A 24,624-nucleotide genomic window follows, 5' to 3' on the forward strand; every position below is an offset into this window, starting at 1 on the left:
TCAGGAACCTCAAAATGGGAACTTGCTGGAAATAGGGCCTTTGAGAGGTGATCTGTTCAGTTAAGAGGAGGTCCTGCGGGAGTCGGGTGGGCCCTAGTCCCATGAGTGGTGCCCTTAGAAGGCAGCCGTGTGAAGACAGGGAAGAAGGCCACGTGGTTGCAGAACCAGAGATAGAACATAAGCCAAGGAGACACACTTGCCCCTGACACCTCACGCCGGGAGGGAGGCCTGGAACAGTCTTCTCTAGAGTTTTTGAGAGCACGTGGCCCCCTGACACCTTGCGTACAGTAAGACCACCAGCATCCACTGGGAGAGAGCAGTTCCTTTGTTTTAAGCCACCGTGGTGGCTTAACGTGGTGATTTGTTCCAGACTCATCTGCCGTGTCCCAGCCTCGCTGAGCCCAGGCCGCCACCAGGAGGCACGAGACAGCGTGGGCTGTGGGGCTCGGGGAGTGGGCCGTGTGGGGGTGTGGGGTGCAAACAGTGCTGGCCAGGTAAGTCTTTGTGGTTAGGAAGCCTTCACCCCTCAACCTTGACTGGGAGGAAGGCCCGTCATCGGCTTCCCTTGATGAATGTGGGCAAGTCGGGTCCAGGCTCGGGGCATCAGCTGCAGATGATTCTAGGTGATACCAGAGGAAACTCTCCCGGCTTTGGAGGTGCCATGGGGGGATGTAGCTCCCTCTGAAAGAGCCCCATCCTGGGGCCCGGAGCCCCATGTTCTCCACCCAGCTCTGCATGATTCATTAGCTCTCTGACTTTGGGCAGAAGCTCCATGTTTCTTCATTACAGGCTGAGAGAGGCACGCTGTTGTTACTGTCCTTACACGTGTCGTGCATAGGTCCTAAGTGCGCGAGTTTTGACACAGGCTACCATCTGCGTGATCTGCTCCCATCAAGCTGTATTCCCATCAGCGGAGAGCCTTCTCGGGGCCCCTTCCCTGCCGATCCTGCCTCCTCCCTTCAGCCACTATTCCGGTTCCTTGCATGTCATGTGAAAACATCATGTGATGTGTGCTTTCTCGTGTTTGGCATTTTGTTCGCCGTCATGCCTGTGGGCTTCCTCTGTGTTGTTGCTTGGTTGAGCGTTCCCTATCAGTGGCACCGTGGGACGTCCCACCATCGGTTTTGTGCATTCTCCTATTGGTGGACACAAGGGTTGTTTCCAGTTTGGGGCTATTATGAATAAAATCAATGCAAATATTCTTCTACAAGCCTCTCTATGGACAGACCTTCCTTTTCTCTTGGGCATGCGTGCCTAGCGGTGGAATTGCTGTGTGGAGCGTGTGAAGTGTTCCAGCGTGGTGGTTCTGCTTCATACTCCCGGTCGGGTGGATCTTCCGTGATTCCTCCATCGGGAGTGGAGTGGGTGGCAGCAGGCAGGGGCAGCAGGTGGGCAAATGGGTGGGACCCAGCTCCTCCTGCAGACCCATTCCTGTGCCCCCTTTCCACCATCAAGTAGAGCTGCTTCATATTTACCTCGCCGCTGCTTGGGTTTCTGCAAAGACCCGAAGAGTGTGTTCTACTTCTAAAAATGAATCGCTGTGTGCTTCAGGGTCCTCCGGGCCTCTTGATACACTGTTTTCCCAACTGTCGACAGTGTATTTATACAGTCTGCGTCAGCTCAGACTCACACCCAGGGAGGTTTGGCTCGCTCTCTTCTGCAGGTGGATGGCAAGGCTTATCTGAACATAGCAATAACCACAGAAGCAGAGGCACCCCGGATTCCCAGGGCCACACGGACTGCTCTGCTGGGGCCCAGTGTGTCACTTAGCTCTGAGGATGCACCTTGATCTTTTCAAGGTCAAAGTGTTCTTTAAGACAAAGTTGCCCATTGATCTGTGGAGCTCACATCACCTGGGCATTCGGGGTCTGCAGCCTATGGGGCACCAGTCATTTCAAGAGTCCTGTGTGTGTCTTGTGCACGACTGCAAAAGAAGTTCACCTCCGAGCGTTTGCCGAATCAGGACCGGTGTGTAACACCCAGAAGTGCAGCTGTTTTCCAGTGCCTTCTTGGTGGGGGTTGGGGGGGGGGTCAGTGACAGCAGAGCCGTTTACGGAGCATCGGTTGAAGGGTTTGGCCAGCAGAGGCAGGGAGAACCTTCCAGGCGGGGGAAACAGCGCACCCGGCTGGGTGTCAGAGGGTAGACCGAGGCAGGCAGCGTCAAACATGAGGACTGTCACAGTTGAGAGGCCAGGTGGGGGCTGGTGGGGATGAAGATGGTATCTTGGGGGTTGAACTGGTGTGGATTTTTTCCCAATAATGTCACGTAGATGGGGGGTTGAGAGGGCATTGGAGAAGGGCCAGGTTCTTTCAGGTAGCGTTTGCTGGGGCCTCGAGGAGGCCAGGCGGGGGACCCACCCCCTGCAGTCGAGGCTGGGGGAATGGGATCTGGGGTCTGTGTGGAGGGCCTGCTGGCGATTCTTTGGTGAGTGGGTGCTTGGGTCCAGGCTGTGCAGCAATTACCTGTCCTGTCTGTGCATCGGGGTTACCTGAGAACCTTAACACATCTCCGGACGGGCACAGGCTGCTGCAGGGAGCCGTTTGGGGCACAGGCGTGTGGGCGTGGGCTGACACTCCCAGCTTCTGGCGGGGAAATGCCAGGGATGCTGCTGAATGTCCTGTCGCACATGTGACAAGAGTGTGATCCCGCCCAAGATGCTAATGTGCCAGGACTGGGGACCCCGAGCTAGAGGAGCTGGTACTTGGCACATAAGAGCGGATTTTATCCACACCCCCCAGGGGAGGTGGATAGTATTATTCCCCTTTTATAGAAAGGAACTGGAAGCACCAGGAAGCTAAGTAACTTGCCCAAACTGAGCGGTTTCAGGCTCAGGGACACCACTGATGACAGGGGAGGTCATCAAAGGTGGGAAAGTGGTGACTTCGGTTTTGAATAAATGAAGACATCTCCAAGTGGAAATGCAGAGAGTGTGTGGTTTGTGGGAGACCATGAATTTGAGTCCCGGGTTCAGAGCCATCAGGGGGGTACCACTGCTGTGCCCACTCGTCTTCATTCTCCCGGGAGGACCATGAGGAACGATAGTCATTGAGTGCCTACTGTGTGCTCATCTGGCAGAGCAGGTTTACTGCCCTGCAGGTGACAGAGGCTCACAGAGGTTAAGTAACTACAGCTAGAGCCAGCGTTCATACACTCAGATCGACCCTAGGGCCCTGTGTTTCCTCCTCTGTGCCACGCCTTCTCTGCAGTTCAGCCCGCACTGTGGTCCAAGGGCGAGGAGGAAGACATGGGTGATCATTTCACAGTTTCCCCAGCACCAGGTGAGGAGACCATGGCCCACGGCAAAAGACCAAGCAGGGACTCAGCAGGGCTTGCGCCTGCCGGCCATGACACTGAAGGCCAGGGGCTCAGCGTGCACACTGCAGTCTCGCTCAGAGACAGAGGGCAGGAAAGGACCTGCTTCTCTCCCAGGCTGCAGGCGAGGGGGGGGCCTCCAGGGAGAAGGCAAGGGCAGATTAACTCACCAGAACAGCAGATGCTCCAGAACAGCCTTTTCTTCCCTGGTCTTTTTCCAGAATTACTTTCTCTGGATGCATCCATAAGGGTGAGATCCAGTTTGGGCCAGGAGACATTCAAACCCTCAATGCCGACTCGCTACACGGTGCGCCCTCCGGGCCTCTGCTCTCCCCACCTGCGCGTGCATGCGTGCGGCTGCCCCCCCCTTCTCCTTCCCGGGCGGCGGGCCCCAGAGCATCTTCGCCACTGTCCGGGGCAAGCTGGGTTCTCCTGCCCGGTCCAGCTCCGTGTCTCTGGGGGGAGCTCCAGTGGCCCCCGCTGCCTTATCTCCCGCCCTCAGCTACTGTTGCACTCGGCTCTTAGCAGCTGCTGGAAACTTCTGTACGGGGTTTTGCCTCCATGTTTGGTTTCAGTGCTGAGTCCCTGGGTGTTGATTTGTACTCCTGATGTTGTCTCAGTTGGTGCGGTGGACTCCTCCAGACTGGCCGGGCCCACCAGAAGGCACCTGACACCGGCCGCCAGCTCCAGGGTGGCACCCTGGGTTGGGGGGAGCCTTCCCCAGCCTTGCCCGCGGCCGAGGGGCCACCATTCTGCTCCGGCCTATTATTTCTTCCCTCGCCTCCTGTTTTCCAATGGTCCGAGCCTGTTCTCGGTTAACCGCGATGCCCAGACCCCTCCGGTGTCTTAATGTGAGCAGCTTGTTCCAAAGCCTCGATTACTTGGTTGCCACTTAGAAATGCCTTTGCAAGCCTCCTGGGGTGACTTGGCAAGAATTTTACAGTAACACTTAGGACGTCAAAGTCTAGTTGCCCGTTGCCTGCCTACATCAGACTCCTTCAAGACTGCGCTGAGCGGTCATCAGCGATGGCCTGGTAGTTGGGATCCCAGGATGGAATGTTCTGGAAGTGTGGAGACAAGGTCACATTTTTCAGTAGGGTCCGTGACTCTCTGTTTTGGGAACTTGACTTTTGTTTGTGTCTTGGCATGCCAGTGATATTAGATGTGAAGAGGGAGACACAAAGAGAGGTACGCCAGGGATGTGTATTTTCCTGGGGCTGCCATAGCCAAGTACCACAAACCGAGCGGCTGAAAACAACAAAAATTCACTCTTGCGGTTCTGGAGGCCAGAAGCCCGAGATCTTGGTGTCCGCAGGGCTGGTTCCCTCTGAGGCTGTGGGGGAGAAGCTGTTCCAGGCCTCTCTCCTCGGCCTGTGGACGGCTGCCTTCTCCCTGTGTCCTCACATGGTCTCCCCTCGGTGCCCAAATTTCCCCTTTTTATAAGGACCCCAGTCATAGTGGGCGAGGGCCCACCCTAATCACTTCATCCGAACTCGATCATCCACAAAGATCCTATTTCCAAATCAGGCCCTATCTGCAGGCATGAGAGGGGAGCAGCATCTTGCAGGGGCGGCTACGCAGTTCAGGCTCCTTACAGAGGGTATTAGAAAAATGGGAACGTAGGTGGCTCCACAATATCATCCCCTCCCTGGCCTGGCGGCATTTAGGTTTTCACCAAAAGACATTCGTTTCTGTGCATGACTTGCTGTGTTATCCTAAAACCCAGACTCACGGTTGGGCCTGCAGTGGCTGCATAAGGTGCAATGAGTACTGTCAAACCTTCACTCCACGGAACCTGGGGTTCTAACAATGGAGGTAGAGTTCACGAAGGGATTAGTGGCTTACAGAGAAATTATACTGGCTCATTTAATAAAGCACCTATGAAGCCAACTAGGTGCAGTTCTTTGCTGCGGCAAAATTACAGCGTTCCGGACCATGGTGGTGCCGTTAGGAAGCAGCGAGGCCAGGTAAAAAATAAAAATTAAAAAAGGATGTGTCTTGCACAGACTCAGAGCACTTGCTGATGGAAAGTACGAGGCTTGTGTGGACGCTGGGTCATGATAACAGCATCACTTCTTACCTCTGTGTACCGTTTACCGTGCCCCAGGCCCTGTGCACTGTGTATGGGCATCGTCTGTTGTGCGAGCTCTCAATACCGTTGTCCCTTTCTCTTGTGGGTGGGGACAGTAGGGCACAGAGAGGTCAGGGTGAGTATAGCTGTGGTGGTGAGTGGTTAGACTGGGGCCTTTCTGAAGCCATGAGCGAGACCTGAGTGGCAAAAGCGGTCAGCAAAGTGAAGTTTGCGGGGACAGAGCTTGCCTGCCAGAGAGAACTGTCAGTGCAAGGGTCCTGGGGCAGAAATGAGTTACATTTGAAAAATGAATGTACCGAGAAGGAAATGGAGGTCATGGAGGGCTGGACGGGGCCAGATCGTCCAGTCCCCCTAAGGAGGCTAGATTTCATGGAGTCCCAGTAGGTCGGATAGATTTATTCTAAGTGCACGGAGTTGCTGCTGGAGAGACTTAATTTGTAAAGAGGCCCCCAGCTCTTCTAAGGAGGGTGGCTTAGCTCTGTGTGTTTGGGGCTAGGGGGGTGCAGGGAAGGGAATAGGATGTGGGCGACCAACCAGGTGGGAGACTGCTGCAGGGAATCCGGGTGAGAGATCAAGTGCTCAGCTAGAAGCAGATGATAGAGAGAAGGGGTCAGATCAACTCCCTTTGAAGGCAGAATTGCCTGGATTTGAGAGCAGAGTTGAGTCTTTGTGACAGAGAATGTGTGGTCCCCAAAGTTTAATTTATTCTCTGTTCCTTTACAGAAAGAGTTTGCCAGCCTTTGATCTATACTGCCCTGGGACTCATTTTTAAATAAATGAGCCCTACCGCTTTTCTGGAAGAAAAGAATAAAATATATAAAGGTGTCCCTTCTTACCAATGCTACACCAACAGAATCCCAGCGGGGCTCCCTTTGTGAGGGAAGATGAGGTGGGAAGACGTCTTATTAAATTATTTTAAAGTTCATTTGGAAGAAAAAAATAGGTAACAATAGCTGATAAGAGACTTTGAGATAGAAAAGTGCTAGTCCTTACAGGTACCCAGATGTGATCAGACTACCGGAGTACATAAGGCCAATGTGATTCTAAAAATATGCAGACTAGTGACGCAGAATAGACCAGATTCAAACCCTAGCATCTGCACGCATTCAGAATGCATTGAAATGACATCACACCAGTCAGGAGGGGATGAATTGTTCAGGACCTGACAGAGGGGTGATTGCTTAGCCTTTCGGTAATGAATTTCATAAAGTTCCTCACTGGGCAGCAAAATAAATTTTGTACATTAATGTCAGCAGACAGACCATTTTTTTAAATAAAGGAAAATAGATGTGAATGTTTATCAGATTTTTCATGAAGGTAGGCCTCTCTGTGTTTCCAGGCAAAATCACGAAGGAAAGATTGATAGGGCTGCATAATTGAGACTTGGTCACAAGTTAGCAAATGGATCTGAGCGTGTGCAAGCGACAGGGTGGGGAAATACTTGCAGCGGAGGTGATGAAATGTTAGACTCTCACTGAGCAAAGGATACAAAATAATAGTCCTAAAACAGGAAGTAAGAAGTGGTAGTTTTGAGAAATTTCTGACTGTCACGGTCCCAGGAATATGAATTTGAACTTTGGTATTCTGTTCCCCGCTTGTCCTATTTAGCAAGGCTTTTTTCTGAACTGCCGGCAGTGGGGGGAGGGGTGCCGAGGGGGTTTACTGGGCACCCACCACTGTCCAAAGTCTCAGTTGCTACAACTTTCCAGGAAAGTGTTTGGCAGTGCTTCATACTGTACTAGAAAGTCGTCCTAAGAGGGTAATCCAAAATGCTGAGGAAGATGAGTTATAAAGATGGTTACTACCACGGGGGCCGTTCACAGCAGTAAGAATCTGGCTCCCGCCGGGAGAAGCAAAGTCAGGCTGTTCCCCAGCTGCTGGCCGGCTCGGAGCTGGCCCATTCATGAACCTGTGTTGACTTTCCCTTCTCACGCTCCTTTCCATCCGGCAGCCCGTGTTTGTTGGCTAGCTACAGCATGGAGGCGAGCAGGATTGCGCTGGACCAGTATGTCTGGCATCTGCGTGCATTTGGGGCTGTCTTCCAGCTGGGCTCTCCAGGGGACTCGGCCCCGTTCTTCTGCCCGTGGAGTTGTGCAAACACCGTCACTCATCCCCACGACCCCTTTGGTGTCCGCGGCTGCTGCCATGTCTTCAGGGCATGAAATCCCTGTGTTGAACTCGAGCCTCAGACGTGGCATCTGTAGGTCATTAGTGAGCGCGCTCAGTCGGATCGGCCGAGCACGAAACCCTGGAAGCTGCGTCCCGTCTCCTCCTTGTCTGAGTCTGGCATTTTAATCTGAGTCTCAGGGAAACAAAACAAAACAAAACAAAAAAACCCTCCGGAGAACAGCCCTCTCACTAACACCAAATAAGCCTCAGTTTACCCATCTGTAAAATGAGTGGCACCGGCCAGATGTTCTCGTCCCAGAGTGGTATCTAAGATGAACCTTTTTTTTTAAAGATTTTATTTATTTGAGAGAGAGAGAGAGAGAGAGAGAGAGAGAGAGAGAGAGAACGAGCAGAGAGTGGGAGAGGAAGAAGCAGGCTCCCCGCCGAGCAGGGAGCCCAATGCGAGACTTGATCCCAGGACCCTGGGATCATGACCCAAGCTGAAGGCAGATGCTTCACCGACTGAGCGCCCCTGACATGAACTTTTACAAACTTTTTAAAGTTAATGTATACTAGAAAAGATCCCAGTGTATCTAAGGAAAATCTTTTTAAAGGATAGACTGGCTTCCTTTTTAAAGCAATCAAAAGCTGCCTTTTTTTTTTTTTTTTTAAAGATTTATTTATTTTGAGAGAGTGAGAATGAGAGAGAGCACATGAGAGGGGGGAGGGTTAGAGGGAGAAGCAGGCTCTTCACTGAGCAGGGAGCCCGATGTGGGACTCGATCTCGGGACTCCGGGACCATGACCTGAGCCGAAGGCAGTCGCTTAACCAACTGAGCCACCCAGGCGCCCCTCAAAAGCTGCCTTCTTTAAAATAACTTCCTTAAATAAACTTCAGTTATAAAAAGTGTGTTGCTCCAAAGAGAAGTATCCATTTGATTTTTATTTTTTTAAGAAGACAGTGAATCAATGACTAACATTTACAAACCACATCCCCTTTGAGTGCTGCTGTTTTGCCACTTTGATGAGTGTGTTGGACGGGAGCCTTGCCCCCCTGACCAGCAGCCCCAGGCCAGTGAGTGGGCCTCTCTTCTCACTGCTGTTCGAACAGTTCAGAGAGCATTACACTCGTTCCTCCTGGTCCCTGGCTGGGGACCGGGGTTGGTAAGTATTTCTCATCTGGGCTGGTCACAAAGAGCCCCCCTCACAGCCCGTCTGCCGCCAGCCATGTCACACAGTGGGCTGGCCTTCCCATGTGACTCCGGGAGGCAGACCACAAACCACCAGACCTCCTGAACCCCATGCTGAGGGAGCACTCAATGTGCCACATGTGGGTTACTCTCTGAACTATCAGCAGCAGCAGGGTCACGGGACAAAGGCCAGCCATCAGAGCCTGCATGGTGTGACGGGCAAACCGAACAGTCCGTGAGCTTCGGGTCTCGTGCTGGCCAGGAAGATGTGGCCAAACCCACCCCCTTCTCCTCGTGCTGTCGGTGACATGTATGTGCCCAACAGCTGCATGATCAGCAGCGGAGGGCAGGGACCAGGTCCTCCATCCGCTGTGCACAGTGGTGCTCAGAAATGGGTCCACTGAGACATCTGTCCATTCAGCAGGTTGCACCAGACACAACGCGGGCCAAGCACTGTGTGTAGCGCGGGGAATTAGAGACCACGTATCCAGCTTTCGAGGAAATGAGTGTAGTTGTTAGGGAACAAAGAAATCCCGCACATCCTAACAGCTGTGGTGCTCAGGATCAAAGCGGTGAGCGCCCAGAGAGGCCGGTGGGGGAATCCCCGCAGAGCTCGGAACAGAGATGGAATTCTATCAGCAAAGGCGCTGTTGGACGGGGGTCCCTCTCAGATGGGCAGGTTTTAATGGAGGAGAAAGTAGGAGCCCTGTTGGGTCTTCAGGAATGGGGTTGGGTGGAAAGCCGGCAGAGTCCAGGAGCTGGCTGGGAGGGGTCTTGGAGCCAGATGAAGGCACAGCAGCTGGGTTTGGCGAGAGTACTGGAAAGACAAAGGGAGGTGTGATGCACATGTGGTGGGCAGGTGAGCGTGTGGAGGGTCTGGAAGGACGAGCCCGGGGGCCGGGCGGGGGGGTGTCTTCTACAGACTGTGGAGAGAAGAGCCTGAGACTGTGGTTTTTACCCAAAGAAACGGTGGGATGGATCCTGCATGCCAGGAGGGGTCGTCCCCCGGCTGGGCAGCAGGTCTCTGGCAGGAGGAGACCCGGCCCTGACGCTCCAGACCCGGAGTGTCCTCTTTGTCACTGGCCGGTGAAACACCACGCGGTGTTGCCGGCTCCCCGGGCCCTCACTCCTCGGATGATAGAAGCAGTGAGTGAGACGTACAGACGTGCATGGGCACCCTACAACCGCAGGGCCCCCCTACCGCCCATGGGGCCCGGGTGGTGGTTCTTGAGCTTCGGAGGATGCGATAAGGGCTTGAGTGCAGCATGTCCCCCAACCCAGTGCCTGGCGCACAGAACCTTCGCTCTCCAAGCTTCAGGCTCTCCGTGTTGTCTCAGCACAGCTTCCCTGAACGCATCTGCTCTTAGCTTTCCTTCTGCTGAGCGCCCAGCCTTGTTCCTAGAAGCTGAGTGCAGCAGATCTTCACGGAGGCAACAGGGCCCCCTGCCTAGAAGATGCCCACGATTCTCGGACGGACTCAGGGCTGGGGTGCATGACCCTCACAGCTGGCCTGCCAGCGGCTCTGAATGGCAGCAGGCCACTGCCCTAAATTTGGTTGTTGGACTTGAAGCGAAGCACACTCGGATGCTGGTGAATGATGCTAGTTCCCCGGGGTCCCCTCCAGCAGAGCCATGCTCTTTGCACCCCCAGAAGGAGGCAGCCCTCCTCAGAGGCCACAGGACAGTGTTTTCATCTCATGCTACAGGTGCCCACAGCAGGGATGGTTCTAGAGATGAGACTCCTGACGTAGGAAGCCTCCTGCCACCGTGGTGCGAAAGGTTGGGTTTCGCTGGGCCCGGCTGGTCCTCTCTTGTAACTGGATCCTGCGCTGTCCCTGCCCACAGAGGGAGAGCCTGGAAAGGGGACACCAGTCACGTGTTGGCTTTCCACTTGGGTTATTGCCCAGACCAGTCGGGTCAAGGGTCAAGATGCAGAGAGCTGGGGAGCTGGTTTGCAGGCTGAGGAATCGGCCTCCAGGGCCTCTGGCTTCGGCGGGAAGAAGTGTTGCAGACGTTTGCAGGCAGACAAACAGAGGCTCCCTCTGGCCTCACTGGGTCACCGCCAGCCCCACCTTACGGTGTCCTCAGTGTGACTGTGTGAGAGCCAGGAGTCCCCACTGGCCCCCGCAAGCCCTGCAGGCTCACTGGCATGCCTGTGGGCTTCTCTGCAGCCGGCCCGGGGGGGTCAAGTGCCCGGGGTGTTGGGGCTCCAGGCAGCTGCTTACAGGGAGACAGGTTAGCCGGGGAGGGTGTCTTCGAATTGTTTCGATTCTCCGGAGCTCCCTGTTGTTTGGGGAGTGGGCAAGGTGAGCAGAAGGGATGGAGTCTTCTGTCGACAGTCTGGTGACTGAAATCACCTAGAGCCGGTTGGAACTCATGCTTTCTTTTTAACCCGGAGGAAATCTGATGCAATCAACACGATACTCTTACTCCAGAAATTAAAATCAAATGTGGGGTGAGTCATCTCAAATGAGGCTCGAACCAAACTCGCTAGGGAAGAATCCAGAGCAGGCTGCGTACCCTGTTCCTCCTGCACCTTCGGGTCAGGGCCCCCGGGGGAACATGGGGGGGGTCACTGTGCACACCCTGGGGCCCTGAGTAAGGGACCCCACAGATGCTCAGGTTCCTCGGTTATTCTTGGTGGCTTTGTATTTTGAAACGTTCTTGAGCAGGACATTGGCAGATCGGCCCCCACAAACGTTCTGTGATTCTGGAGTCCGAGGCGAGTGGCGGGTCACACGGGTGGCTGAGGGCTTGTGTGTAGGTTCCCGAGTCTGCCACCAGAGTCTGTAAATAATTCTATGCATGTACAACACTGTTGTCTGTTTGGAGGCCGGCCTCCTCGTTCCTGGGGAGGAGCCAGGAGCAGGCTCTTTTCTCCCCTTATGAATCAGCCTTTATGCTCAAGCAAAGAAAAACTCATTAGTTGTGAGTCAGACACAAGTAAGCTTTAATGCCCCTTCCTGTCTTCCCAGACCTGACTTCTACCAAGGGGGGTGGAGGGTGGCTTCCCGGGTATAGGCGTGGTGTGGGGAGGATGGGGGGTTGGGGGTTGGAGTGGTTGCCCCCTGCCCTTCAGAAAGCTGTGGAGGTCCTGGGCGAGCCACCCTGGGCACGGGTGCACACAGCTGCAGGCTGTCCTGGAGAAGTGACCCACCTTAGTGGAGGGTGGCCGGACTTGAACGCCAGGCCATCTGGGCACGTCTGAGGTGCCCCCCAGGGAACCCATCAGTGATTAGGAATGCATAGCTGAGATTTCCAGAATAGGCTAGGATTCCTAAATTCACCCTGCCTTGTATAATCAAGTCACAAGGCCATCCGGGGGACACTAGACATTCACTGGGGATTTTGACTCTTTAAAAAGAGAGGTTATCTCAGGGATACCTGTCAAAATATCTCTGAAGCCTTTTTCTTTATTTTTTTAAATATTTTATTTGTTTATTTAGAGAGAGCAAGAGCAGGGGGAGAGGCAGAGGGAGAGAACCTCAAGCAGACTGCACGCTGAGCGCAGACCCCGATGCAGGGCTCGATCCCACGACCCTGAGATCGCGACCCGAGCTGAAATCAAGAGTTGGATGCTTAACTGACTGCGCCATCCAGGCGCCCCTGGCTATTAAAATAGAATTCATTCATTCGTGGTCAGTGCAGGTCTCTTACAGCAGAGTGAGGATGGAAGCAGAGCGAGTCCTGTGGCCTCCTGGAGCTTACATTCTCTTGGAGAAACCGGGCTGGACACAGGAAAGCACTTGATACGTCGCGTTGATAAGAAAAGTAGGGGAAAAGGGTGGAGTTAGGGATGTTGCTGCCACAGACGCCTGTCCCTGCTGATTAGGTGACACTTGAGCAGGATTGAATTGAAGGATCAAGTCTGGTGAATATCTAGGCATGGGCCTCCCGGGTGAGGGTATAGCAAGTGCAAAGGCCCTGAGGAAGCACTTCAGGAAAAGGGTCCACAGAGCTAGCGAGGATCTTGAGGGCCCTGTAAGCACGCTAAGAAGCTTTCAAAGTGTTGTGAACGGAGTTCTGACTTTTAAAAACATTCTGACTGTTAACTGAGGGGCAGGCTCCTGGAGAGCAGAGTTGGACACGGTGGACTTGGTGGAAAGGAGCTGATTGCTGTCATTGTGGAGGTGCTGAGGTCAGGCAGAGGTCATGTTCTGACCGGGGTGTGTGTGTGTGGCGAGGGGTGTATGCATATTGGCACGCACAGCGCCCCTCCTCGGAGGGAGGGAGGGCTGCTGGTGGGGGAGACCGGGCTTTTGGCTGCATGAATGTGCCATTTAGCCATGACTGAGTTGGTGAAGCCTGGAGGGGGCTTGGGGCAGCCCCCGAGCTGAGTTTGGACCTGGGAGGTTCAGGATGGACACCCCTCAGTCCTAAGGGGACCTCTGGCCATGTCTCCTTGTGCTGTGAGGGGGCCCAGCTGCTCGGGCGTTTGGCCCTAGAGGTTTTCCTAGTCAGAGGGAGATGCATGTATATCATTCCTGACCCGTGTCTGGGAAGGCAGGTGATAAATGTTCCCTAATACTACTTTCCTAGGGCTTTTTGGTTTGATTGCAGGCATTTTAAAACATGTACGTAAATGGGAAAATAGCAAAAATAAAGTAATAAATAAAACTAATAAAATAGGGAAATAGTAGGAAATACATTGGGTAGACAGTATAATGTATAGTAAATATAGTAATAGGTGGCAGTCATATTATGTACCATAAAATAGAGTTTCACACCTTCACGAACTCATTATAAAGCAAATCCAAGCATTGTGTCATTTTCCCCCCAACATGACTTTTCTGGTACAGCAGGGACTAATTCAAGGGGCCTGCTCCTTGAACCCCAGCGACGTGTACTTGGAGCTCGGGGACGTTGACTGCAGATCTGAGGCCAGCGCACGAGTCACTGGAGAAGCGTGCAGGCCTGTGGGCAGGAGGGTGGAGCGGCAAGGGTGGAGAGGGAGGACCGTTTTCCTGGAGGCGCAGGTGAGGGGCGTGTGTTCGGGGAGCAGGCGCTGAAGAGCACCAGGCACACCTGAGAGGCAGCAGGCCCGCGTGTGGTCACCAACTCACCTGGGTGTGGAGGTGAGTGACAAGCCTGGAAGGGCAGGTGGAGACCGAGTCGTGGAGGGCCCTGAATGCCGGGGCAGGGAAGTCGAACGTTTGCTGATTTAAAAGCAGCGAGCAACACTGCAGAGTTTTGAGCTGGGCAGTGGCCTGACCTCGAAGGACAGCTTTTCGAGCCAAGGGCCCGCTCTGGCAGGGACGGCGGGCGGAATCAGTGATCCCACGGCGGCCGGCAGCCAAGGCCCAGTGCACTCTGGGTTTGGAAAGAAGTGGTTAGCAAGGGGGTAGAGCACGGAGCGTTTTGCCGGCCGCTGCCTCCTGGGCAGTTTCCTCCAGAGATCGCTGCACGCCCGGCTGGAGGTGCAGAGCTGCTCTGTGAACCCTTACCCTGCTGGTTATCTGGTCAGAGAAGGTTCCAGATTCCAGGGAGTGAGAGTCTGCCAGGCTTGCCCGGCGGGGGCTTGCTGCCCGCTTTGCTGTACAATAACATCCCCGAGGGGCAGGGGTGAGGGTCAGGCCTTGTCCGAGGACCGTCTCCCACTGCCCCTGAAGGAAAGTGGCCATTCTGGGCTTCACACAGGGCACTGAGCTCCACGGGACAAATGCTCCGCGGCCGGTGGAAGGGGCAGCGTGAATAGTGCATTGAGGCTCGGTGGCTGTCTCGTAATCACTTGGGTGCCTTGGCGTCATTCTGGCTCATGAAGTGAGGTTGTCAGAACGGTACAGTTAGTGGCTTATCTGCTCCTTGAATGGCACCCTCTGTGAGGGTCTCCGTGTTTTTAAAAGGACTGCAGATCTCTTTATGTAACTGCTAACATGCTTTTAGGCTCTCCACTGGCTCAGGGTAAAAACTATGTCCCCATCCACAGTAAACAAAAACAGTGATCAGTCTCCAAAAATTCCAGGGGCATCCGGTGATGCTTTCGCCTCTGCCCACCGCTAAGGCCCTGATTCACCCCCAAGCTACCTTCTCAGTCGTGATAGGGAATGCAAGAATCCAGCCGCTCTTAGCATGTTTATCTCTAGTGTTATCTGCCAGCCTCCAGGTTCTTCCAGGTGCTCATTGGGAAGCTATGTCCTGTTCTGTAGGTGCCTCAGGTGAGCTGCTGGCTCCCGCTGTCCCCGCCCTGGATAAAATCAGCCCTATCTGACCCCACCAACTTGCCCTACGGGACTTCGAGGGAGGTGGGGCTCATCCAGGGGCCCCCTGCCCATCGCTATGTGCACCTGCATCCCAGCCCCCCTCACCGGGCCTCCACCATGTAGCTAGTCAGGCTCTCCGGACCCTCAGTGTTACAGCACGGGCTCCCCCAGCCAGCCTCGGGGTCCTCGGGGCCGCACCAGCGTGGGAGCGAGCACACCACTTTGCAGTAATGTCTCATGACGGTGCCCATTTTGGCTTTTCCTTTAAACCCTCTATGAAATAATTTCTTCTGGCTGTTAGCGGAAAATCCGCTAATATGCATTGGCAAGGAAGTGGGATGGCAGGTGCACAACCCCTTTCTCGTTCTGGGTCTGTCTTGACGCTCGGGCAGAATGGACCGTCCTGGGAAAGGCCTGGACCCCCTTTCCTAAAGCACACCGGTGCTGGGGGTCCGTGTGTCCTGAACAGGAACACCAGAATGAGGAGTGTGGGGGGGTGCAGGGACGTGGGGTGGGTGCCACAGGAAGAGCATCCTTGGGCGCAGGTACGGTCCAGAGCACTTGCTCTCGTGCGCACCCAGTCCTTGGAGCAGCTCTGCACTTGGTGGGGGGCCCCTCACAGGATTTCACAGCTAACTGGCTTTACCCTCCACCCGACCCCCGGTTTCTTTGGCTGTGTCTGTCTGTCTGCTCTTTCCCCAGGAGGCACAGTCAGACTGAGAACCTTGGGTAGGACTCATCATTAAATTTGAAAGTCCACTCTGCAAACAGGTTATGGGCTCAAAACCGTCCTATAGCTCCCCCTATAGCTCCCCCCTGTGCTGCCTGTCCTCCCCAAGCCACACTTCCCGTATACGAGTCCCGTTTCCGGCCAGTGAGACTCGTCTTTCAGATCCGAAGGATTTTCACATTCTCTCATCTCAGTGATGTAGCTTAATGTCACGGTTCCTTTTTGGAGCTGGGCTGCCCAGAGGTGGGCTTCGCTTGCATTCCGGTGCCCACCGTCTCTGGCCCGGGAACCGGTCTCTGCGTCCAGCTCCGTGCCACCTTCCCTCCAGGAGCATTCCAGTGAGGAATGTGGTGTTCTGTGGGAGAGAAGGAAAGAAATCCTCCCTGCGACCACTGCCAGCGATCATCCTGAGCCAGGATGGGGACTGCTGAGGCCCTGGCTGTGGTGGTCAAGCCTCGGGGCTCGACATTGAGCCTCTGCTCCTTGTTGCATGCACCTTACACGGATTATCATATTTATTCTTCACAGCAATCAATCAGGACGGTGCTGTCGTCACCGCATGTGACAAGTACAGAAACTGAGGCGTAGTGGAGTTAAACGTTGAACACCAGACATCCCCACGACTGGTGGCATTTGGAGGCAAGGCTGGGTGTGCCCCTTGCACGGTGGCACTCAGCCTCGGCTGCTGCATGTGGAGCATGGGGGAAGGGCGGCCGTGGACCGACTTAAGTCACCCCCCCAGTGCAGAAGGCGGTGTTGGACCCTCCAGGTCCCTCTGATGAGGAAAGGTGACACACCTGGGCCAGAGGCCACCTTTCCAGCCATCTCTGGACAGCACAGTCAAGGAACAACCCGAGACCGGGTTAAGTGAGCCACGTTACAATGGCGTGAAGTTCACCTGCCCTCAGGTTGCTCTCTGCCCGTTTCCCTTGAAGGGCAAGGGGAATTCGCTCCTGCCTGCGGGCTGGTGAGGGTCTGCCCACAGCCAGTCATGTCACCATCTCCAGAGCCCCCCTCTATGCCCCTTCCAGAAAGAAACAGGCCTTGGAGCAATGTTCATGTACTCCGTCCACAGAACCTTCCTCCGCGGCTGCACCTGCGCATGGTACCCAGGGATGACCTAGAGGCAGAAAGGGCAGCGTGTTTACTTTCCTTAGGCTTGTTGTTTGTTAGGGCTCCAGGGAGGATTTCAGGGGAGTGTGGGCAGGGAGCAGTCCCCTCTGACCCCGCCGAGGCTGGGCCGCAAGAGGCTCAGGGCTGAGCGCCCCTCTTCCGAGTGTGGGAGCCGCAGCTGGGGCTATACCTGTAACGGGACCAGCAGACAGATTTAGTTCTTCTTTCCTGAACCCTGAAACTGTACGGATCCTGTTTGTTCTCCTTTTTCACTGTGATGAGCAGGCTGGCCAGGTGCTGGTACAAGGTTCCCAAGCCCCATGGTGCCCCAGGGAGAAGGGGTGCAGACAGCAGGCCAGGAAAAGCGGCCTGGCTCTGTGCACCAGCAGAACTGATGGGATGAGCATGAGGTGCATAGAGACTCCGGGGAGCGAGCCCTACTCTGCTCTCCTGGGCCAGGATAAGTGTCGTTATTGGAACAGCCTCTGGAAGAAAGAGGAGTCCCACTTCCTATAAAATTGCTGTTCAACCCATGTTTCACTTGCTCATGGGAAATTCTCGTTTTCTTCCCCCACTTTCAGGAAGAAGCACATTGCCAAGTTGACCCCATCGTGCAGCATGTTTGCCTGAGAAGAACTTCAGCAAGCACTGGGGTACCTGGAGGAAGAGAGATGAAACCTTAACCATCCTTCCAGGAAGAGAGTTCAAGATGGCAGCTCAACGGATCCGAGCTGCCAACTCCAGTGGCCTCCCTCGGTGCAAGTCCGAGGGGACCCTGATTGACCTGAGTGAAGGGTTTTCAGAAGCGAGCTTTAATGATGTCAAAGGTGAGCTCGCGGGGCGCCTGGGTGGCTCAGTCTTTAAGCGTCTGCCTTCGGCTCAGGTCGTGATCCCAGGGTGCTGGGATCGAGCCCTGTATTGGGCTTCCTGCTCAGTGGGGAGCTGCTTCTCCCTCTCCTTCTGCTGCTCCCCCTGCTTGTGCACACACACTCGCTCTCGCTCTCTCTCTCTCTCTCTCTAATAAATAAAATCTTTAAAAAAAAAGGTGAACTGGCAGGGACAGAACTGTGGCTGGGGGGCAGGGGGGTGGCCTGCAGCAGATCGGGATTTGCAAGTGCTCTGAGCCCGAAGGGCTTCTCCACCTTAAAGGCTGCCAAGTTCCCAGTTAAACTTCAGCTCTCTAAACATCATTGACGACAAATCCAGCCCTAGAACAATAACCACTTGTCTTGTTTTGTTTTTTTGGTGTGTTGGGAGCTTTTGAATATTCCCCTTGGTAATGCAACTTCATACAGAATGTGTTTGTGTTTTCTCTTTTTGAGAGTTTTGGTGACACTAAAGTAGGGAGCTGGGTGCTCAGGATACTAGGGGGAAGGAGAGAGTGTGGTCAGCCAATGAAATATTGAGAACCGCTAGAGAGGAAAAGGTGGTCTGAGAGTGGGGTCAGCAAGCTTCTCGTGTAAAGGGTCACCCAGGAAATATTGTAATTCTTGCAGGCCCTGAGGGTTCCATCACAGCCATTCCTCTGTGCTGGTGCAGCTCGAGAGCAGTCAGAGAAGACAGTAAGCAGTGGACACGGCTGTGTTCCAATAAAACTTTATTTACAAAAACAGCAAAGGGGCCGTTGTTTGCTGACCCCTGCTTTAGAGGTGGCCCTGGGGTGAATCACCCTGAGCCTCTGGTTTTCTGTAACAGCCACATACAGCTAGGTCAGTGAGATGGGTGACGGGTACCGGTGGGTCGTTTTCTTCCTAGAAGTCCCCTCTGACCTTAGTAGGTGCTTACTGGTGCCCCGTGATTGATGTAGCAGCAGCATCCGGCAGCTTCCCTATGGCGTTTACTGCAATGTTGTTGAAGTTAACAGCTGGGCCATCCAGAGTACAAAGCTGAGCAGTGGGAACTGCTCTTGACCTTTGTATCTTGAGCCCCTGGCAGGACGTCAGTGCTGAATTAATAGTCCTTGAACCAAACTGCTCTCTCCCAGGTAACGTTGTGCCCCTCTTCCCCGTTGTCCTAAAAACCATATGCACCCCGTTTGTCTCTTCCGAATCTCTTCTCCCGTCACTGTATCCTAACTTCTTCCTTTTCCTGTCTGTGCTTTATGCTTGGAGCCCTGAGCATTGCGTTAAATGTTCTTCACACAAACGGACTTGGCAAAGGAGGTCATGAGATTTTACTAATAAGAGAAGCAGAGTTACCAGGTATTGCCATAAATAATGGGACCCTTCGTTTTTGACAGTCCGGTAATGGGCATCGTTTTCTTACTTTATAGCCCAGCTAATTACGGTTAAAGCTGGAAAATGGGAGCATCATTTATGGGATTCAGGCTGCGGTCTTTTTAAGTAATGATGATGATCTGAGAGGTGTTAGGGTACTAACAGAACACCACAGTTTCCCACAGTTGTGGGAAAAAGACAAATGAGATCACCTGGGATGCGAGCTGGGGCTGATTAGCCGAGGGCGCGATGCCCACAGAGCCCCTGGACCCACTCGCCAAGGCAGCTCTCCAGCCAGGCAGCTGCATGCATGACCTGATGGTCAAAAGGCTTTAAGGTGGGGATTTATTCCAGCCAAAACATCCGCTGCAAAGTCCTCCGCCCCCCCTCATTAGCATTCCACCTGCAGCAGAACTGAGGCGAAGGGGTAAAAATTGTATTACTCAGTGCACTCAACTTCCTGACACGCAGGGATTTTCTTTGTATTAAAATCCAGGATAGCTGTAAATCTGGGCAGCACTCCCCAGAATTCATTAAGATGGGATTTGATAAGGATCCTCCTGCATTTGATTGGATGGATGCCCTGCCTGGTGTCCCCAGGTGCCCAGTGACAGGTGACTGATGGAGGGACCCATCTGGAAGGAGCTCACACTAGAGTCCTCTTCCACGGGGTGGCCCGGCAGGGAGGAGTGCCATTTCCCATTGGATGAGCCTGATCCTTGAGTGAAATGAGTTAACTGCTTCTCTGCTAAGGAAGTGCTTAGAATTTTAAGTGAAACCATTTTTATTCTTCAGTCTGGTGAAACTGAAGTGGTAATTTGCATTGATACATTTTCGTGGGCTATATACAAAGCCTGCTTAATAGCTTTGGGTTTTTAATTTTAAAAATATCCCTCTAAGGGAATTGTTCCGGGGAACATAATAGGGATATAACTTCTGAGGGATTCTAACAAGATTTTAATAGCTGGCAAGCTCTCTGATTTTCATTTGGTTTTAATTTTTATGTGACATTATCATTAGATGTGTCAAAGAAACAAAAAGTGGTTTATATTACTGGAGACAGTGCCTGGAAAACAAAGCAAGAAAGATCTTGTCGTCCCCTGACCCCAGCCTGACCCATCCGCCTCCCCCCGCCCACCTCTCCCTCAAAAGCATTCTCTTTTTCTTGGTTGTTTTATTCACTCCCCTCCCTTCACTGTAAATGATTTCTCTTTGGGGCATAGCCAGGGAGAACACCTTGACCCCATAACATGGATATGGCCTCTCTCTCATGAACGAACATTTATTCCAAGAATATTTGTTGAACACCTGCTATGTGACAGGCTGTCTTCCAGGATTACCACTGTGAGCAAAACAGACATATGAATATCGGTTAATGATAAGTGCCGTGGAGAAAATAAAATTAGGAGGGGGGTGGAGAGGTCCACTTTAACATAACCCTCTGTGAGTCCTTACCTGGGGCTCAGCATCATTATGCTAAGGACACGATCAGAACCTTATCTTCAGCAGCGCCCGCTGGGGAAAGAGTCTCAGGCTCCTGAGGCCACACGGCTTCCAAAGGCCTGGATCACAGCCCAGGCCCAGTGAACCCAGGGCCAGATTCCACCCCCCAACAGCCCACACGGAAGGTGGGAGGTGACAGCCTTCACGGCCCAGGTGAGCTTTCCGCCAAGCATATCCCTCTTAACCTGGTTCATGGAAATAAAGAGAAACTTCCTGCTTTATTTTCCAAGACTACACTAAGGAACTATAATTCAATTTGCATTATTTCTTTTCAAAGGAAAAAGAAACTGGCAGATGGTGTTTTTGGAGGGCCAGTTTGATAGAACAGAATGCGTATTGACTTAATCACGTATTAGAGACGAAGTGGGGGTAGTCCCACTAAAAACACGGTCCTTTCTTACAGTTGTTAGTTACAGGACCCCAGAATAGTCACAAATTCTGTGAAACAAGGCACAGTTGGGGTGGGGGCTTATTCTTCTCTGAAGGAAATTTCTTCTTCTTCTGGATATACTTTGTCATGTATGAGAGGGAGAAAAAACACTTAGGTATTTAATTATCCGTTACTTTTCAAAACACACACCCCCTGGTTGAGATGACTAACTTTGGCCTCTCTGACCGCTGTCTACATGGGTAACATAGCTGAACGCCACAAACCATAAATTACCTCGAGTCACTGTTTACAGCGTTGGGGTTTTTCAGACTTGAACGTTGGCTCAGAAATAATGTGAATGACACCAGACGTAAAACAGTTGCTTTTCAAGGTACGCGGGGGAGGTGGTTTCCAAGTCGTCATCCTGAGTGATCATTTAAAGGAGGCTGGAAGAGGCTAGCCTCAAAAGGCTTATTTTGGTGAAGACTGGGTTCAGCTTGTCAAGGGAACCTTCCCCCACCCCGTTCGCATGTTCTGTGTTGAGGGCAGAGCGTGGCACCAGCTCAGAAACACTGAGAGCTGCTTTGGAAGCTCTTCATTGCCCATGCCCGGCTACAGGCAGTGGGTCACACTGCTCAGAACGTCACTGTGGCTGAGTCGGTCACACTCAGCTTGTCTCTCTACCCGGCAGCAGCTCTGGGAAGTTAGGTACAGTAGTAAAGAGAGGGCCAGTCAAAATGAGATGGTATTTGGGGTGCCTGGCTGGCTCAGTCGGTGGACCTTGAGACTCTCGATCTCAAGTTTGTGAGTTAGAGCCCCACGTTGGGTGTAGAGATGACTTAAAAATAAAGTCTTTAAAAATGGAAAAATTTTAAAAATGAGATGGCATCTTCGTGGTCCCGGGGAAACAGGGTCCGATGAACTCCCCCGCTGTGCTAAGTTAGAGGGCTGCCGTGCTGGCCCTGCTGAGTGAAGCCGGAGTTTGCTTCGGCTGGTTTCTGCTGATTGCCTGGTGCCCTGTGCACCTCTCGAAGAGCGCCCTCCTCCCTCGCTCTGCTCAGTGCTCTGCACGCCCGTGGGCCTCGCCCTCACCACCTGTCTCTTTGTGTTTTGTGCAGTGCCTTCTCCCAGTGCCTTGCTAGTAGACAATCCCACACCTTTTGGAAATGCAAAGGAAGTGATCGCAATCAAGGACTACTGCCCTACCAACTTCACCACCCTGAAGTTCTCCAAGGGGGACCACCTCTACGTCCTGGACACGTCCGGCGGGGAGTGGTGGTATGCGCACAACACCACGGAGATGGGCTACATCCCCTCCTCCTACGTGCAGCCCTTAAACTACCGGAACTCCACTCTGAGCGACAGCGGGGTGATTGACAATCTTCCAGACAGCCCAGACGAGGTGGCCAAGGAGTTAGACCTGCTCGGGGGGTGGACGGATGACAAAGGATGCAGCAAAACCTACAGCAATAACCCTTTCTGGACCGGGGCCCAGACAAACCCATTTCTGAATGGGAACGTGCCGGTGGCACCCAGCGTGGACGAGCTGGCTCCCAAAAGTACTGTGGATCTGCTCCTTTTTGATACAGGTGCGTCTTCTTTCACGGAGTCCAGCTCCGCCACCACGAACAGCACCGGCAACATCTTCGACGAGATGCCGGCCGCGAGCCACCTCCAGGCAGAGGCACCGGGCAAGCGGGACAACCCATTCTTCAGGAGCAAGCGCTCCTACAGCCTGTCGGAGCTGTCGGTCCTCCAGGCCAAGTCGGACGCTCCCGACTCATCGGGGTTCTTCACAGGCTTGAAATCCCCGGCCCCGGAGCAGTTCCAGAGCCGGGAGGACTTCCGCGCCGCCTGGCTGAGCCACCGGAAGCTGGCCCGCTCTTGCCACGATCTGGACTTGCTGGGCCAGAGCCCCGGCTGGGGCCAGACCCAGGCGGTGGAGACGAGCATCGCGTGCAAGCTGGACAGTTCCGGGGGTGCTGTGCAGCTGCCTGATACCAACATCAGCATCCACGTGCCTGAAGGCCACGTGGCCCCTGGCGAGACGCAGCAGATCTCGATGAAAGCGCTGCTGGACCCCCCGCTGGAGCTCAACAGTGACCGGTGCAGCAGCGTCAGCCCGGTGCTGGAGGTGAAGCTGAGCACCCTGGAGGTGAAAACCTACATCATCTTGGAGATGAAAGTGTCAGCCGAGGTGAAAAATGACATTTTTAGCAAAAGCACAGTGGGCCTCCAGTGCCTGAGGAGCGACTTGAAGGAAGGGCCCTATGTCCCCATCCCGCTCACCTACAGCTATGGGGACACAGTCCAGGTACAGCTAGACAACCTGGAGCCCTGTATGTACCTGGCCATCGTTGCCCATGGCCCGAACATTCTCTACCCTTCCACGGTGTGGGACTTCATCAATAAAAAGATCACCGTGGGGCTCTACGGCCCCAAACACATTCACCCGTCCTTCAAGACCGTGGTGACCGTTTTTGGGCACGATTGTGCCCCAAAGACACTACTGGTCAGCGAGGTCACCCGTCAGGCCCCCAGCCCCGCCCCAGTGGCCCTGCAGCTCTGGGGTAAGCACCAGTTCGTCCTGTCCAGGCCCCAGGACCTCCACGTCTGCATGTTTTCCAACATGACCAACTACGAGGTCAGAGGCAATGAGCAGGCCAAAGTGGTGAGGGGATTCCAGATGAAGCTGGGCAAGGTGAGCCGCCTCATCTTTCCCATCACCTGCCAGAACCCCAGCGAGCTGTCTGACTTCACCCTGCGGGTTCAGGTGAGAGGCGACCAGGAGGCCATCCTGACGCAGTTCTGTGTCCAGACTCCCCAGCCACCCCCTAAAAGTACCATCAAGCCTTCCGGGCAAAGACGATTCCTCAAGAAGAACGAGGTCGGAAAGATCATTTTGTCCCCGTTTGCTGCCACTACCAAGTACCCGACTTTTCAGGACCGCCCAGTGGCCAGCCTCAAGTTCGGCAAATTGCTCAAGACCGTGGTGCGGCAGAGCAAGAACCACTACCTGCTGGAGTACAAGAAGGGCGACACGATCGCTCTGCTCAGCGAGGAGAAGATTCGGCTCAAGGGGCAGCTGTGGACCAAGGAGTGGTACATCGGCTACCACCAGGGCAAGGTCGGCCTCGTGCACGCCAAGAACGTGCTGGTGGTGGGCAAGGCCAGGCCGAGCCTCCTCTCGGGGCCCGAGCTGAGCACGTCGGTGCTGCTCGAGCAGATCCTGCGGCCGTGTAAGTTCCTCACCTACATCTACGCCTCTGTCAGGACCCTGCTCATGGAGAACATCGGCAGCTGGCGCTCCTTCGCCGACGCCCTGGGCTACGGGAATCTGCCGCTCACCTTTTTCTGCCGGGCAGAGCTGGACAGCGAGCCCGAGCGGGTGGCCTCTGTCCTGGAGAAGCTGAAGGAGGATTGTAACAACACGGAGAACAAAGACCGAAAATCCTTCCAGAAGGAGCTCATGATGGTAAGTGTTCAGCAGGGGCCTGGAGCCAAGTCCAGTCTCACTGCCTCTCCCTGCACACTCGGGCGTGCGTCTGTTGAATCACCAGACCAGCGTCCGGGCACATCTTCGCTCCCCGAAATGCACGGGGTGTAAGCATGCCCGTGCACCCAGGCATTTGTGTGGGGCCTTTCGGGAGCCCCAAGCAGCTCAAGATCCACCACGGAGAGCACCGTTCGGGTGGCTTCCTGCTGGATTCTCGAGCTCCTCAGAGGTCTCCGATGGATCCCTGAGGGCCCGGTGGGGGTGGGGGGCACAGCGAGACTTGCACTCCAGTCG

At 54.0% G+C, this 24,624-nt stretch overlaps 1 protein-coding gene across 4 annotated transcripts in view; it reads left to right on the forward strand.

Annotated features, from left to right (window-relative positions):
• SH3BP4 (SH3 domain binding protein 4) overlaps positions 1–24,624 on the forward strand; it is an 84,711-nt gene that overhangs the window by 49,280 nt on the left and 10,807 nt on the right. For all 4 annotated transcript variants that reach the window (XM_027590709.2, XM_027590707.2, XM_027590708.2 and 1 more), the window contains 2 exons: positions 17,327–17,572; positions 21,953–24,309. In XM_027590709.2, the coding sequence (XP_027446510.1) occupies positions 17,455–17,572; positions 21,953–24,309 (2,475 nt within the window). In that variant the 5' untranslated portion in view covers positions 17,327–17,454. The remainder of the gene's footprint in view (positions 1–17,326; positions 17,573–21,952; positions 24,310–24,624) is intronic.

Source organism: Zalophus californianus, chromosome 3, assembly GCF_009762305.2.
Source record: "Zalophus californianus isolate mZalCal1 chromosome 3, mZalCal1.pri.v2, whole genome shotgun sequence".
Classification (NCBI taxonomy): Eukaryota; Metazoa; Chordata; class Mammalia; order Carnivora; family Otariidae; genus Zalophus; species Zalophus californianus.